Below are 15776 nucleotides of genomic sequence, written 5' to 3'. Positions count from 1 at the left end.
TACATTTTTATTTATTTTTTAAACAAGATTGATTTTGGCTGAAGAAGAAAGATGAAATAAAAACTTTTCCGGTGACCTCGGGTCATTCCTACGGTGATATCTCGTGATGACATCATCGTGTGCGTGAAATTCGAAAGGCGCAGGATCACAGCCACTTTGTTAAAAATCAACTACCGGTAAAGAAGTTACGAACAGAAAAAAGCATGTCAACACATACATTCCAAGGTTTAAGAGACGACAAGAACTCTTCCAGGTATAGTATTATTATTAGGTTGTGTTTAGGAGTATATTTTCGGAAAATATTCGATTTTTTCCAATTTTCTTAGCATGTACAAGCACGACCCGAATTTTTGTTGAAAGGTGTTGCCGCTGTACGTAGGTTACTCATAAAAACGAAGTCTTTTGAACACGTTTCAAGTCCGAAATGACGTTGAATTGATATTTCCTTATTGTATTTTTCAAGAAAGTTTGCTAAATGCACACGCCTGGTTCTAAAAACATTGGTACCGGTTAATTCGTCAGTATTTTTGAGTTATGTCCCTTTATCATACATTATAAGGCAGATCGAGACTAAATATTCGCTGAATATAGATCTTTCTTTAATTTTTGATAATTGAATTTATTTGGTGACCTGTCTGGCAGCCAATAAGTAACAAGTTATATTGCCATCAGGAAATAACGACAGAATTTTGATCATCTGGTCTAAAACTGTTGATTGTTGTGTGCTGAAGTTGTTCTGACAGTATACTCAAAGATAACAACATTGAGAATAGAGATTAGTACACTGCTAAATTCTTAATAGACCATATATTTTTATTTCAATATTATTAAAACACGATTGGAAAACACCTGTATTTTCGTGAAGTTTTGTGTCCAATAAAGTGGACGTATGGTATGGTCAAGTGCCTTAAATTTGTCAGGGACCTGTTTTCGTCATGTCTACAATTTTGCTTATATCTCATGTACTATCGCAAGATTTCATTAAGAGTGTCGTCTGCCAAAGTGGATTTGGACAGGAAGATTTGTATTGCTCAAAATGGAGTGTGTGTTATAAACAAGTGATTTTATAAAAACAATATAGCAATATAACACGAGACGAAGGCATTTTCTTAGGTCCATTTTAAATGACACTTTAAAACCCTACAGTCAGCGTTTGACTGTCCACTTGCACTGATCAGCAGTATGTCAAGTACCAGAAGTCAAGTGTCTGATCATGTGATTCATAACCCAGACTTTGGGTTATTACAAATTATTTTGGCGATTGAACTTAGTCCAACTTACCCGAAATTTTTGGTACAGTACTGTTGAAAACATAACGTTATTATATGTAAGCGGAGGTGTTTGCCACTTTCCATGACCAATAGGTAGACTCTAAATAGATGTAACAGCAAGAAATTTTCAGCTTAAACAAGATTTCACAAGTGCCTACTAGATGTAACAGCAAGAAATTTTCAGCTTAAACAAGATTTCACAAGTGCCTACTGCTCAACATTTATTTGGAATGACTTCAATTTTCGTAATAAGCGAAACAGCCCCTCTGAAGAAAAAAGGTCCCTATATGTGTTGCCCATCACCCGGTGACTGGCGGATAGAAATCTTCCGATAGATGAAAAAAGAATTGATAAGATAATTTGTTGTACAAGTAAGACAAAATATCATATATTTGTGTTGATAAAATTGGTACATTTTATTTTCTTGCTGGTTTGTTGATAACTGGGAGGATTTGATTACCATGACAAATATTGGTCCTTTAAGGGTACAGTATTTCACTAATTTGTACAACTTGATACATGATCCAATAACATTAGATGCTCATTATTGAGAAACTTCTGATAGGCGATGTCAACATCTAATCCCGGAACTTAATACAAGTCTTTGCGAGTTCCATTGTCATAAGTGTAGTATATACATTACATTGTATTAGTATGTATGGTAATAACGTTTGAAACTCAAGAACAGAGAAATTTGAAAGGTGTTTCAGTATAGATAGTATATCTATATAGGTATGTAACTAAGTTACTTTAAGAGCTAGCTAGCACCTATTAGGATATTTATGTCAATGTATTTATTCAGTCCCAAGTAATTAATTAATGAATACAAACATTATTTTAGGGTTTTGAAACCTCCTGGTGGTGGTTCAAGTAATCTTTTTGGAGCTCCAACACCTACTGCTGCTGAATCAGCAAGCCAGTCCAGATCAAAACAGACATCATCCAATATATTTGGTGACCCGTACAATCCCGCAACAGATGTGACAAGGAGTGATCAGAGAGCTGCACAACAAGAACAACAAAGGAAACAGGGACAGCTAGCTATAGAGACACCTACTTATGTCAGAGCCGAAAAACCACAGGAGGATACACAGTCAAAATTGTTTGGTGACGATACAAACCAGTCTCGACGTACTGGAAAAGGACAAGGTAGGAATGCGTTGATTGTTGTAGAAATTAACCAATGATTACAGTATGATATGATGTGCTGACCAGTTACATGTCAGATATGTAGATGTCTTTCAGGGTGTTAACAAAACTTACTTGAGAAATATTTATCTTAAAGAATATATTTTTTGATATACCCTAATGTAAAAAATAATTTAGATCATTTACTAGTGAAATACTGTTAGTCTATTATCCCAGTTATCATTTGTCTTTGTATGTATATAGCTTTTGTCTATAACCTGGGTTTTTTTTGCTATATCAAAACAACAAAATGTACTCTGCCATTGTACATTAAAATCTATAATATGCTGCCATACCAGTATACAAGAACAATTTTTGGTTCAGTTTGCTTTTAATAATCTTAAGTCTAAGAAGAATAAGATAATCATATTATTAGATAATAAATCTATGTACAAGCATCAACCTCTTTGCTTTCAATTGATGTCTATCTATTCAATCTTGTATTCACATAGTCCTTGGCCTAATAATATGATAATGATGATTTTAGGTTTTCTTCTGTGAAAGGTCTTCTAATTATAAGTTCAGTAATTAGTTATTATCATTAGTTCATTTATATTAATCATCATTTGCTGATTTGATCACCTGGAGGCATTTAGTCTGATGTAAGTCAAATACTAAGACACCTACTACAGTACAATGGATGCCACTTTACCTGGGTGGATGCTGGGTGTACCATAAATGAAGTCCACCTGAGATAAAATGGGATTGATTCTTCTGTATAATTTGAAAGTACTTTAAGAAAAAAAAATTGGGTTCCTTTTCATTTTCTGTGCCGAAAAAGGTTATTGGGACAGCGTAAACGCAAACCCTTCCAATATGTCCCTAGCTAGCTGAGCTGAAGAAAATGCAACTCTCTGTACATTATAATTCTGAACCAATATAAAAATTGATCCAAGAAAAAGACTTTATTGTCCTAGTCAATAGTCTGTTTTTAGCCTGTTTCACTGGTACTTAACTGCACCATACTTGTACTATATTCACAATTCATTTGCAACTAAACCATCATCCTTACTGTCTACTACATCAATGGAAGAACATCAATCAGTTTGTGGTGGTCAGGCTCTGTTGCATCATGACTCATGTTGGGTGTTGTGTGCTTGCTTGTATTATACGTGCTTTCTACACTTGCCTATTTTGTCATTTTCACCTGTTGAAAGCTCCTCATCTGACCAAAAGATCTAGGTTATTCTTTTAAAAAAATGGTTTAGTATATTTATAATGTACTTGCATCTTGCTGAATTGAATCAAGACTTCTGGAATTGAAAAAAAAAAAAAAATTAGGATGTAAGCTTAAAAGCATGTTCCAGTACATACAAAATATACTTTTAAAAAATATTTCTTTCACTGTCCTTTCATCTTTTTCATGTATTGCATTTTTATATTAGGGTGTTCAATATTTGGAATGGGGGAGGGGGTATTGAAGGTGGTCATTGTGCTTACCACACATGCATAAATGAAAATATATAACTCAGTAACCAATGAATAACAGATCTTTTGGTCAGAATGAGATAAATGTGTGCATGGAACCCTATGTTCTTAGCTGTTTAACATAACATTTATATGTAACTGACTAGGTGAAGAGTTTCCAGCCTATGACCGCTCTGTATATGCAGCTCAGATGGTCCACCAGAAAAGCAACGTCCAAAGAGGTACATGAGGACTAGTGTTGTGAAATGTGACACCTGTTAGGGAGACCCCAAACACCACTTCCTCGTTGCACATGTGTCACTGGTTTTAAGATAAACATCGCTTACAAAAAATGAAGACACATATACCTGAAAAAATTTGAACCAATATAGCTTAGTTTTGGCACATATGAGGTGGTCACATTTTGACATATATACGCTAAAGTCAACATGGCAAAATGTAAACCAGTAAACTAAACTATTATATTCATAGAATATTCAACTTAACTGTTTTCAATAAATAAAATTTAGCACATAAGACTGTCAAGACTTAAGTGTATGGAAATAAGAAATTAGATATCATACTTCAGTGTCTAATTATAATACTTTAATGAGTAACTTTGATGGACGAACCCTTCAGATAGGGAATCTGTTTTTCCTCTATAAATTCAAAGCTAGCAAAATGATGTTAAGACAGAAAGTAATCCCCAGAAGAATTTGTTCACTCCGTCTCCAGTTTCACTTGGTCATCAAACAATTACAAAAATTGTAGTTAACTGTCAAGGAAATAATTATAAGTGATAATATTGACGGCAACAACTTTGTGCCACACATATCACTGTTACTTACCGGTACATATGTACTCTTATGTATGATGTAGTGTGTAAACAAGCAGTTGTCAGGGACATCTGACAGAGAATCTGTTAGGAATAATATATTATTACTTATGAGATAATATAACTCTCACAAAGTACAGAAAACATGAAGTTTGAGGGAGGGACTGGAAACTGTCTGTCATGTTAGGGAGTATAGCATTACATATCTAGCTATAAACGGGTGCTGTAAGAATGTTGTAATTATTTGATATAGCACAGTATATAAGTAATGGGCCATCTGGACTGGAACATGTAGTATGTGTTTTGTATATAGACTTACCAGATTGACATCTGGTTAGAATTTAATATTCATTCCATGTGTCACTGAAAACACTATTACAGCAGTAGATATTTCCTCTAGGCGTTTAATTTAGTATGCTAGCTTTTTAAGCTTGTAATATCAAAAGCAGAGACTAGTCCCAGATATTTAAGTCACAAATTGATTGTTTGATTTTGTATCACTTGAATTTGCAAAACAGAAATGTCATATGTACCATGTTTCACTATCACAATCACTACTCATTAAGTATGGCAATGTTATAACATAAAAACACCATTTCATCTAATGCTGTTTATTCAGTTTGAAAGAGACTTAAAACTGTCCCCAAAGATAAGTTTTATTACTTCAAATGATATAAATCACGTAATTCTTTTTACTCATAAGTCTGGCTTTAGAAATTAACATGAAGATAATTATGTTAAGGATTAGATTAGAAGTAAAATCAAGGCATAAAAATCTGATTAGCGTAAACTTATGATGTAATAACCTTGTGTTACTCTACTGAACATGTCCAGGACCGTTATTGAAAAGGCTCTGTCCCAGACATGTCGAGTAGACATCAGGTAGTGTAAATGTGAATATTGAAGCTAAGATACACAGGTGTATTATCAGTTACAGTCTTTAATATTCAACATTTAAATCAGACAGGCTATAGAAGTGAAGGATTTATTATGTTTAGATAAAAACAGTTACATCTATAGTCAAGCTAAAGGAAAAGAATAAAATTAAAGTGATAGATTTGTATCGAGATTGACTCTCCTGTGATTGCTAGGAATGTACTTTATTAATTTTGATAAGGTGTAAGTTATAAATATCCAGTTATGTCACGTCATGTGTTCAATAATCTTTATCTTTGACAATATCTGATTATAAAAATGCCAAGTGAAGAAAGGATTTATTGTATGTCACCTATAAGCACAGTTACTTTTAATATGGGTGCATGTGTATGTGTGACCAAATAGCATGCCCCTTCCCCTTGGTGCTGTATTTTGTTTTGCTTTTTTTTTCAATTTCATTCGAATATTTATTATTTTCCTAATTTACATACTCTTGAAATTATCAAGTATCAAAATCACTGAAGTAGAAATAACTTATAATATAATTCCATAGAACTTACTCTTACAAAAAACAAGTTTTAAAATACAAATGTCACTGGACCATGACAAACATGTAGAAACTCAAGGCTGTATGAAAGAATGGCATTATTGTTGTTGAAAATAGAATTTGTCTTTGTCTGACCACTAAATACTTTAAACAATTTGCCAGACAATACCTACATGTTTATACTGGTAAGAACAGGCTCATAAGGCTCTGCTCACCTGTGACCTTGGATTAATGGTAACACTTTGGTATGAGTCTCATGAATATTGTAACCTTGGTGAATATGGTATTATGAAATAAGATACATTGTATATCATGAATGCTATACCCGGAAACATTAACGGTTGGCACATCAAATCAATCACTATAGTTATTACATGGTCAAGGTATACATCCTATTTAAATTTAAAAAAAAAACATTATTTCTCATTAGTATTCTATTTATTTAGTATTAAAATTTGTTGAGTACTTGGATCACACATTAAAGTCATTAATTACCCATTCGTTAGTCTGTTATAAACTTGGTAGGGCAGAGGTTATAGCACTTGGTGGCTGGATGTCATTTTCCTATTTTATCAGGGAAAGTATTTCAGTTTTCTTCTGATTACTCTTATTTCATATGATTTCTTTGATATTTGTTATCTTAAATGAAGATAATTATTTCAGCTTATTTAAAAAATAAAGTGGAAAAAAAAGTCAAAGATATAAAATTATCCTTTATGAAGTAGGAGTAATCTTACCATATATACATAATCTTAGATCATGTTTCTCTTCTTATTTTGATAATCTAATATAATTAATTCTATCCTCAACTCATTTAATCAACATCATCCATCTGTCAAACACATGACTAATGAATTCTGGATGTAAGAACTTATCATTTAATGACATCATTTATTCAGAGAACTGTTTCCATCATCCTGTTTTAAGATGCTTCATAATGCATGGATGCAAAGTAACATTCACAATTGCATGGATAAAAACATAAAAGTAACAATAGAATGTAAATGTAAGAATTTATCCTAAGCTTAGTGGAAGCATTAAATTTAAAGCTATCACTCATGGTTAAGGCAGACCACTCAGCTATATCTAGCGTATTAATTAGTAATAATAGATACCCCTTACACTCACATTTACAGTAATTGTGCAGATCATCATCATCAACCTCACTGAGAGTGATTGTTTACATGAAGCCAGAATGACACCCCCATCCCAATAACCCTGCCCAATAAAGCCCCAAATATCTTGTATGTGATGTACATGCCTCATGCAAATGATGTTAGAATTCCACGGAGGCAGAGATGGTAATTACTGTCTTCGGAATTCAAATTTGATGTATGTGTACATGTGTTAACTACTTTCTACATAACAGTTATTGTTAAGTCATTATGTTAATTTCATTTAGACCCAATAAAAACATTGTTTTATAATCAAATCATGAATGAAATTATATGATAGTAGTGACTTTAAGCAATTGAAGCAGCTAATTTCCAAAGATAATTTTTTGTAAATACAGGGTGTAAAAATAATTAAAGAAATGCTTGTTTAAACAAACAATTTCTATCTATGAACTATGCATATTTGAAATGTTGCATGTGAGGAGATGGACATGTCTTTCATGCATGCTATGTTAGTTTGCAAGAACTGACCGAGTGTCTCCCCTGATTTTGTTTGTCCCCCAGACAGACCATTGTATGGATTTTCACTATAAATTCAGCCTCCTCCTTTAACCCCATCACGGGGGAGACATATACCGGTTCAGAAGAGGAAATGCAGCCCTCCCACACTGGCAAAAGGAAAGGAGCACAAAGCATAGGTATTGTCAGGCTCGACAGACAGAGTTTTATTTTCACTATTAGTGTCTATTTGACTGCTTTCTTTCCTCTTTTAATTCTCTTAGTTCTTTTTCTGTGTGAGTTTTAGTGTTGTGGCTTTTCACCTACAGTGATATTTTGGTCAGCAGAGCTCTCAAAAGTGTCAGATGTCTGAAACGTAAAGTACATGTTTTCAAAGTCATTCAATTCAAGTTGATAAATCTGTAAAGTGCACTTGATTTTGCTACACTGCCAGGCCCAGTTTCATGAACAATTCTTAAAGGGCCACTACCTTTCCGGAGCAAAATTTAAAGGTTTCTTAAAAACATTAATAACAAAAGAAAATATATATTGATGGCTTAAGATGAGGTTACAACACCAAACATATGCAAGATTTCCTGTCTAATGTACGATAACAGTGGAGATTCATTTCGCTGTTTTGCCGTCTGGCGCAGTGATAGTCAACTACCGCGCGGCATTTAGGACGACGGCGGGAAACATAAAACGACCCACGTTATGAAAATTAACATTTTATTTATTCTAATTAAACAGTTCTGAAGGTGGTGATAAGTGTGCTAGTAAACGTATAGTTAATAACTTCTGCGCCTCTACAAAATTATTGATCTCGTTTCACATTCCTATTTTAAAAATTAAAAGCCGTTTCGGAAAGGAAGTGGCCCTTTAACTTTAAGGAGGCTTCCTTAAAATTTGTAATGCTTTCCTATGGGGAATTTTAAGTTAAGGGATTCCTTAAATTTAAGGAATGTTCATGAAACTGGGGCCAGATATTCTCTGGATGCTTTATAAAAAAAATGGAGGCCAAATCCAATTTGAAGCTTGGAAAATTGATATATACAGTAACTATAGACTGAGATAACTATTATATCAGACATTCAGAATCTGACACTCTTGAGTTTAATACTGCTGTAGTGTTTCTTGCTAGAGCTTAAATAATTCTTATAACTCCTGTGATTTGACACTTTTCTTCTTTCACTAGAAAAGGAGAACATGTAACACTGAAATAAGCTATCTTTAAATCAACAATCTAAATTTATCCTGGTGCAAGTTATGAAAGCAGACCTTGTCTTGTTTCAGGTTATTTGTGGATGAATGGTACTAGCTAACCTCAGTAGGCATACACATTTTGTTAGATAGAGAGCCCTGTATTACACAGGACTATTTCCTTGTTTCCCAATGTAGGTCAATGTTGTTAAATATTTAATGTGATCCCCATGATTGTTCATACCACAATATAATGTGAGTGTGTGTGTATGTATTACATTAAATGTGTTCACATATACTGACAGAATGATTGCATATGTATACATACTAATTCTATTATTAATTAAGCCAATTTTCTTAATGATGTTAACATTAATGATGTTAACCCTACTACCCGGTATGCTACATGTATAAGCTAGTATATATACCTACTCTTCATTATACTACCACAAAAGAACTGATATTTGCAAAGTATCAAGAGAGGAAAATATAGATATATACCTGCATGAATACTTCAATGAGCTTTTAAATGCAAGATATAGGCTAATGTTAACTCTAAACAAGTAAAGTTTTAATAGAAGTAACCCTTCAAAGGCTTCACTGGGGAGTTATTACTGAATTACACTCTTTGAGAATAAGATAAGAGGTATTTTTTCTGGGATCAGAGATAAGAGTTTTGAATGGGGAGGCAGGCCTGAGTTGGGTTGTGCATCTGCTAGCATTAGTGGTATGGAGAGGCGAGGTTAATAACTTCATTCATCTGCATGTTTACAGCCATATAACTTATTACCAACAGACTAGGATCTTCCCAAGAGATTCTATTTATGGCCTTCAGCTGAAAACAAACATATATTGGCGTGGCATGTTACAACTGCTATTGTTGTTTTTGTCTGATTAGCCCTGGCTGCTGTTACATCTATATTTGTGAATTTCCATAGGGGACTGACTGCAAGGGATGACAACTCCATTTCAAAATACTCTAGTCAGCATCTGAAACAGTGCAACAATTTCAAATTCAGGATAGCAGGAGTACCGGTATCATAGCTTTCCTGTCTAAAGCTGGCTAATACCAGCTGAGAGACAAACCCAAACATTTTCTTTGACCCTTGAGATATATAACTTCAGCAGATCCCAGCAAAGTGAAGTACATTATGCTTGGGTTGTGATAGCAAATGCCGTATGACTATGAAAAGCATGTGTAATACCAGCCGACTGCTAATGTGTGACATGTATACAGGCATGCATTCTCTTACCCAAATAGCTGCACACCTTTCTGCTGTCTATACAACAAGCAAAATATATATACCCAATGTACACAATCATATATCTAGTAGAGTAGTCGAACTCACCACAATGTTGTTAGTCTTCTACATTCTGATATTTAGTCTTGTATAATCTGATAAAGCATCAGAAAATCAATTTGCTTACACAAGTTTAGTTACAGTGGACTTTTTTATTTTGATGGTACATGAATTTATTGAATATTTTGTGGATTATTACTGTGTACCTGGCTACATCACTCTCTTCTAATGATTGATTTTGAAATGAAAGCTAGTGATAGACAAAGAAATAAGTTTGTGAAAATACAGACAGCAGCAGTTAGAAATGAAAACAGTTTGTGTCAGGTTTTCAACACAGTGCCTGGTAGAAGTGTTGTTGTGGCAGTAGTATATTGAAGATCCTGTAGGTGTTGTGGCCAGACCCATTACAACAGTATAGCAGCAGCTAGTCAGAATGGCATTTGTTGTTGTCTGTAATATCCATTAGCTTATGGCTCTCGTCCTCAGATCATTGTCCTCTCCTAAACCTATATACATGTGCATTTGTCATACTATGTTACTTTTTGTGTTGGGCCAGCGTAATCTTTAATTTTCCTTTGTTATTTGATAATATCTAGTCATGAGTGGAAGAAATGGATTTATATGCATGTTGTTAGGGAAACCATTCAGAAAATTGCATTGATATTTTCTCACCATTTATAAATAGTGAATGAATTTTTAATTGGAGTTTTCATTAGAAACATACTTAAGGTGGTGTTTTAAATTTCTGAGGGTAGTTTTTTTCAGATTTTAGGTAGGTTTTATCCCTATCGCACTACTTAGTTAACATTATTACTACCATATTACAATTACTGACTTAATTCTTTTCATGATAGTTACAATTTGTATCCCTTGAAAAATTCTATTTTGTTTCAGAAAGATGCTGGCTATCATGAAATATATAATTCCATGATTTAATTTTTACTAACATTATTTGATTTTACTGATTTTCTAATATTTTCTAATGTTTTTTTTGATAAATAAGATATAAATACAAATTACTGTACAAAAACTTATATATTGTTGATACATAGGTCAGGTATATTGTATAGATTCTGTGTAATTATATTCAGGTAAGTAGCTGGATTGATCAAGTCAGGACAGAAACAATGATACCTCTGTCTTTAGGGGTTGAGTAGGTTGTGTATTTTATTCTTCTGTTTTCAGCGTTTCAGCTCAAAGAAACACCTATAGAACCGATATATTTGAGATGTGTTGGCAAACATGTTATATGGAATGCCATATGTGTGCAGTTAATACCGTGTGTTATATTGCATGGACTGATTTTCAAACTTTAAACGAAAAGTAGACAAAAACACAACTTAACACATATTTTCTTAGAAGATTGCACAATGTTGCCATATATTAAAAGAACATTTTGTGCACATATAATACAATATTTTCAATTTAATTTTCAAGAACAAATTATTATTTGATACATAAATATAATACAGATTGGTATCAGAAAAGTTTTGCTACTGCAGATCATATTAATTGCAGTTTATAAGCTTGGTAGCATGTATAGAAAAGTATATTATTCTGTATTGGAAAAAGTGATGAAAGCATGTGATCTGGATCTTGCATGAGATATATCCTATTGTCCATTGTTGGGGTTTCAGCTGGCCACGCCAGGATTCCACAAGGTGATTGTTTAGAGGAATCATATGTTAATTGAAATCCTTTGTCTACCTGCAGGTGCCTACAACCCCATCACTGGAGAAGAGTACAAAGAATCCCAGGCTAGGGAGGCCGCTGTAAGTTTGACTCACCATGACATTAATAATACTTGTTGTCTGTGCAGTCTGGATATTTTTGGGTACAAGTATAGTCTATTCCATCTTTGCATATTATGTGTGTCAGAGAGTATCTGCCATGCAGGTAGGTGTTGATTATGATGTCATGTGTTTACGAGCGTAAAATCATCAGTTTTAGAGAATATGACGTCACAATGGACACCTACGCGCAAGGGAGGTAACTCTGTAATATGCAAAGACTGAATATTGATGACGAAGGTGGCTATGTGTTGAATGGTTATTTCTGTATGTGAAATGGAAATGTATAAAGCTGGTGCTGATAATAAAATGTTGTGCAAATTTGTAGTCATTAGGTCCTTTTTCATACACTTGTACTCATAAAATGTTTTCTTGATTTGATATTTCACACTAATATAACTCACTTTCTACTCTTTTACAGAGTAATGGCGATGGTCCCCAGAAGATCCGCAACAGCTCCAAGGTCCTGGCCCCACCAGGCGGCAAGTCAAGTGGAATCTTCTAGACTGAGGTCATGTCTAGGTCATCAGGGTTAAAGTGACGGGATGGAGAGGCAGACCACTGCTTGGATTGTCAGCCTAGATCTGCTGATATACTCGCCCAAACCTTAACCATAATTATTTGATGTAAACTTTTTCTAAAACCATTGTTACAATACAAAGTGCTTTAGATGAAATCAGATACCCATGTAGTTGTGTAAATACTTAAAATAATAATAATAATAATAATCTAAAGCTTTGGCATAGGAACAGCTCTTTGCGGAATATTTGTGTATATGGAAAGCTTTAGATAAATTGCATGGGTTCATTAATTGATGTGTATTTTTGTGATATTTATAATTTAGGGGGATAAATGCATTTATTCTTCTCATTGACTTTCCAATATAGAACTTTCAAAAATGTTAGGCATATATTTCAAATTGTTGCATATTTTAAAATGGTGATACTGTTGAATTATATGTTCAGGACAATATCTACTGACTTTTGTTTGGCTTGACATGTGTTCCATTGCCAATTTTTGGCTATACTTTCGTCCATTTTAATTCTTCTATTACTAATTTCCAAATCCTGCAGAGGGTTTTCTTTGCTTTTTCGTCCTTAGTATTGATTTGTAAGCACAACATCATGTAGACATAATTCATCCTCTCCCATTAGGTAATGGTTACAAATCTGCATGCTTTTCTATAGATCTAGACATATCATAGTTTTATTTTTACGTGTCACTACTACTCGTATATATCTATCCTGTGACCATATACATACACCTTATACTGTAACTTATATGTATTATTTGTTGCCATGTTGAAGTGCTATGTAGCCTCATCTACCAGTAAAGGAACTATGATCTGATAAGTAAGCCAAGCTCCGTCATATTTGTTCAACAGGAATCAAGTTGCATTATACTTCAAAGCAAAAGGAAGGGAGATAATCCTTGTTTGTGTGCTACCAGCAAACATAAGTCAGAAATTATGTGCAATTCAAAATTAAAGGCATTTTTTTTCTTGACATACATCAAAAGATACATTAGATAGGAATGCATTAAATTTTCACTGTTGTTTGCTTTGTGGGGAAAACATTTATAAACAAATCTGTGTGAAAGTGTCGACTCTTTAAAAAATGTTGTAAGACCTGAAACAAGAATATGAATGTTTGACATTTAATCTGATATTTACTCATTTCGATGTATTTCTGCTATGCCTTGGTGGTGTTTTGTTTACCTGATATACATAATGTAAATGTTAGAATTTCATTCAAAATTAAAAGTACTTACCAGACCTCAATGTAACTGTAGCTGTCCTATCATTTTGAATCCTCAGAAACACAATATTGATTTGTCTTTTTCAATGCTTTATAAAAAGTCTATTTGATAGGCGTTACTTATACAGAGATCAGAGTTGTTGACACATGTTTAGTGTTCAAATTACTATTGATTTGTTTTTCTTTTACAAATTATACAAGACCAAGAATTTAGTTATTTTTCGTTTTTGTTTATTTTTGACCGAAACAGTTTTTCTTTTTTATAAATGTATGTACTTGTGCACAAATGAATTTTCATTTATTGTATAGATTTCAAAGTGTAAGTGTCTTTTATCGGAAATGTTTCAAGTTTACGAGGAGTGAATATCTTTCTAAATTTTTGTATTTCTATGATTGGTTGATAGTTGTAGATTTTGTTACCTGGACCAATTGTAATAAGTGTTTTTGAATTCTTAAGCATGTTAGTGTCTTGCCAAAGTGATAAAGTACTATTGTTCCCGAAGGGAATTATTGACCACACACTGAGGTGTTCAGATTCTCTCCACTGCTTTCCAAGACTTAAACATACATACAACACTGAGTATTTGGTTGATGCAGATATTCTCAAGTCATAATGATAAAGTTTGATCAAGCTGCAATAGGTACCATTATGCATTGAAGATTCGGTTGTAAAAATTACTAACATGTTACGATAAGTAATATTGTAGATGCTTCATACAGAATCTATATCGGTATTTACTCGTGTGGAAAGTGACCTCCATTTAGAAAAAGTTTGTGATAAAAAGTTTATAACTACATTGTACAGGTATCGTTCAATCTTAGCTCAGCTTGTCCAATATGTGGTTGTTTAAACTGTGATGTTATTGATGGAAGCCTAGGTGTGATATAACAGAATGTCTTTTCGTACTAATGTGTTGTCAAAGTTTCACTCAATAAATTCTATACAATTCAACTTGGTCTTCATTATCATTATTCTGCTCGAATATGGCCCTGATGGGTGAAAGGATGAACAATCAAGGCCTCTGTGAAACCCTGTGAATCTGAATGCAAGTCAAGGCCACATTCGCATTCTTATTACAGTTACCTCGCCTCTCAAAAAGAGTGGGGGCTTTTGTAATCGGGCTGGCATCAGCATTGGAAATCCAGATTAAGGTTTCGGTGCAAGTATTGAAATACTCTTATCCATAGCAACTGATGTTCATTTCTACATTAAAGAGGACTAAAGTGTTGTGATGGATATGAACATAATCACTTTTAGGAAGAAAAAGCTAAATTTTAGAGCTATTTGGATGAAATTGGATATTTTCTTCCTTGAATCTAAAAGTATTGCTGTCAAATATTGATTTTAATAATTCTAAAATATATTAATTTTGAATGGTTTAGTCATTTTCCTATATATTTTTTTCTGCAAAATCGTGCCGGAACGACTTTCAAAAAAATGTACTTTATTTGTGCAATATTTGCCCACATAGGCCTGTGGTAGCCATTACATCCTCATGTCTGGAACATTCTCTGATGTTTATTGTGGTTTGAAACTGAACAATAGAAGAACGGAAACATCCCACTGTGTTTAATGATAAACCATGCAAGTATACGCAGCAAACCAACACATCAGATAGCATATATATATATTATTAGCTTACCTGGTCTGAAGGACCGAGGTGAGCTTATGGGATACCGTGGAGTCCGCCGTCCTTCAACAATCGACTTCTTCTCCATAACCGCTAGTCGGATTTCAACAAAATTTGACTGGTAGCATCCTTATGGGCTACTTACTGAAAATTGTACAAATGATGCAGCTTACCCCCCAGGGGCAGGGTCAACTTGGCTATTTCCATATAAACGACTTCTATGAAACTAAGCATGGGGTAGCACCCATAATGCTATGGTAGCATCATTATAGGGATGGGATTCAAAATTGTACAAATGATGCGGCTGACCCCCCGGGGGCCTGAGGGGCTGGGTCAAAAGGTGTCAATTTGACTATTTCC

General features: G+C 33.8%; 1 protein-coding gene across 2 annotated transcripts; it reads left to right on the top strand.

Annotated features, from left to right (window-relative positions):
* Window positions 1–88: 88 nt before the first annotated feature.
* On the top strand, window positions 89–14737 carry LOC138327588 (microtubule-associated protein Jupiter-like). Of its 2 annotated transcripts, XM_069273786.1 has the most exons (6): window positions 89–253; window positions 2113–2420; window positions 4034–4108; window positions 7839–7937; window positions 11952–12010; window positions 12450–14737. In XM_069273786.1, the coding sequence occupies exons 1-6, from the start codon at window positions 204–206 to the stop codon at window positions 12531–12533; spliced, it is 675 nt and encodes a 224-aa protein (XP_069129887.1). In that variant the 5' UTR covers window positions 89–203; the 3' UTR covers window positions 12534–14737. The 2 variants fall into 2 exon arrangements, with proteins under 2 accessions (XP_069129887.1, XP_069129888.1); XM_069273787.1 differs by lacking the exon at window positions 4034–4108.
* The last annotated feature ends 1039 nt before the right edge of the window (window positions 14738–15776 follow it).

This window comes from Argopecten irradians, chromosome 7 (assembly GCF_041381155.1).
Source record: "Argopecten irradians isolate NY chromosome 7, Ai_NY, whole genome shotgun sequence".
NCBI classification, from domain to species: Eukaryota; Metazoa; Mollusca; class Bivalvia; order Pectinida; family Pectinidae; genus Argopecten; species Argopecten irradians.
The sequence above is the reverse complement of the archived record's forward strand: the minus strand, read 5'-3'. Positions and strand labels throughout refer to the sequence as shown.

What these genes read in the sequence shown, in the direction of transcription:
- LOC138327588 (XM_069273786.1), top strand. Translation starts at nt 204, where the DNA reads ATGTCAACACATACATTCCAAGGTTTAAGAGACGACAAGAACTCTTCC. An exon ending in ACGTACTGGAAAAGGACAAG is followed by an intron (nt 2,421 to 4,033) that starts GTAGGAATGCGT and finishes GTAACTGACTAG; the next exon opens with GTGAAGAGTTTCCAGCCTAT. An exon ending in GAAAAGCAACGTCCAAAGAG is followed by an intron (nt 4,109 to 7,838) that starts GTACATGAGGAC and finishes CTATAAATTCAG; the next exon opens with CCTCCTCCTTTAACCCCATC.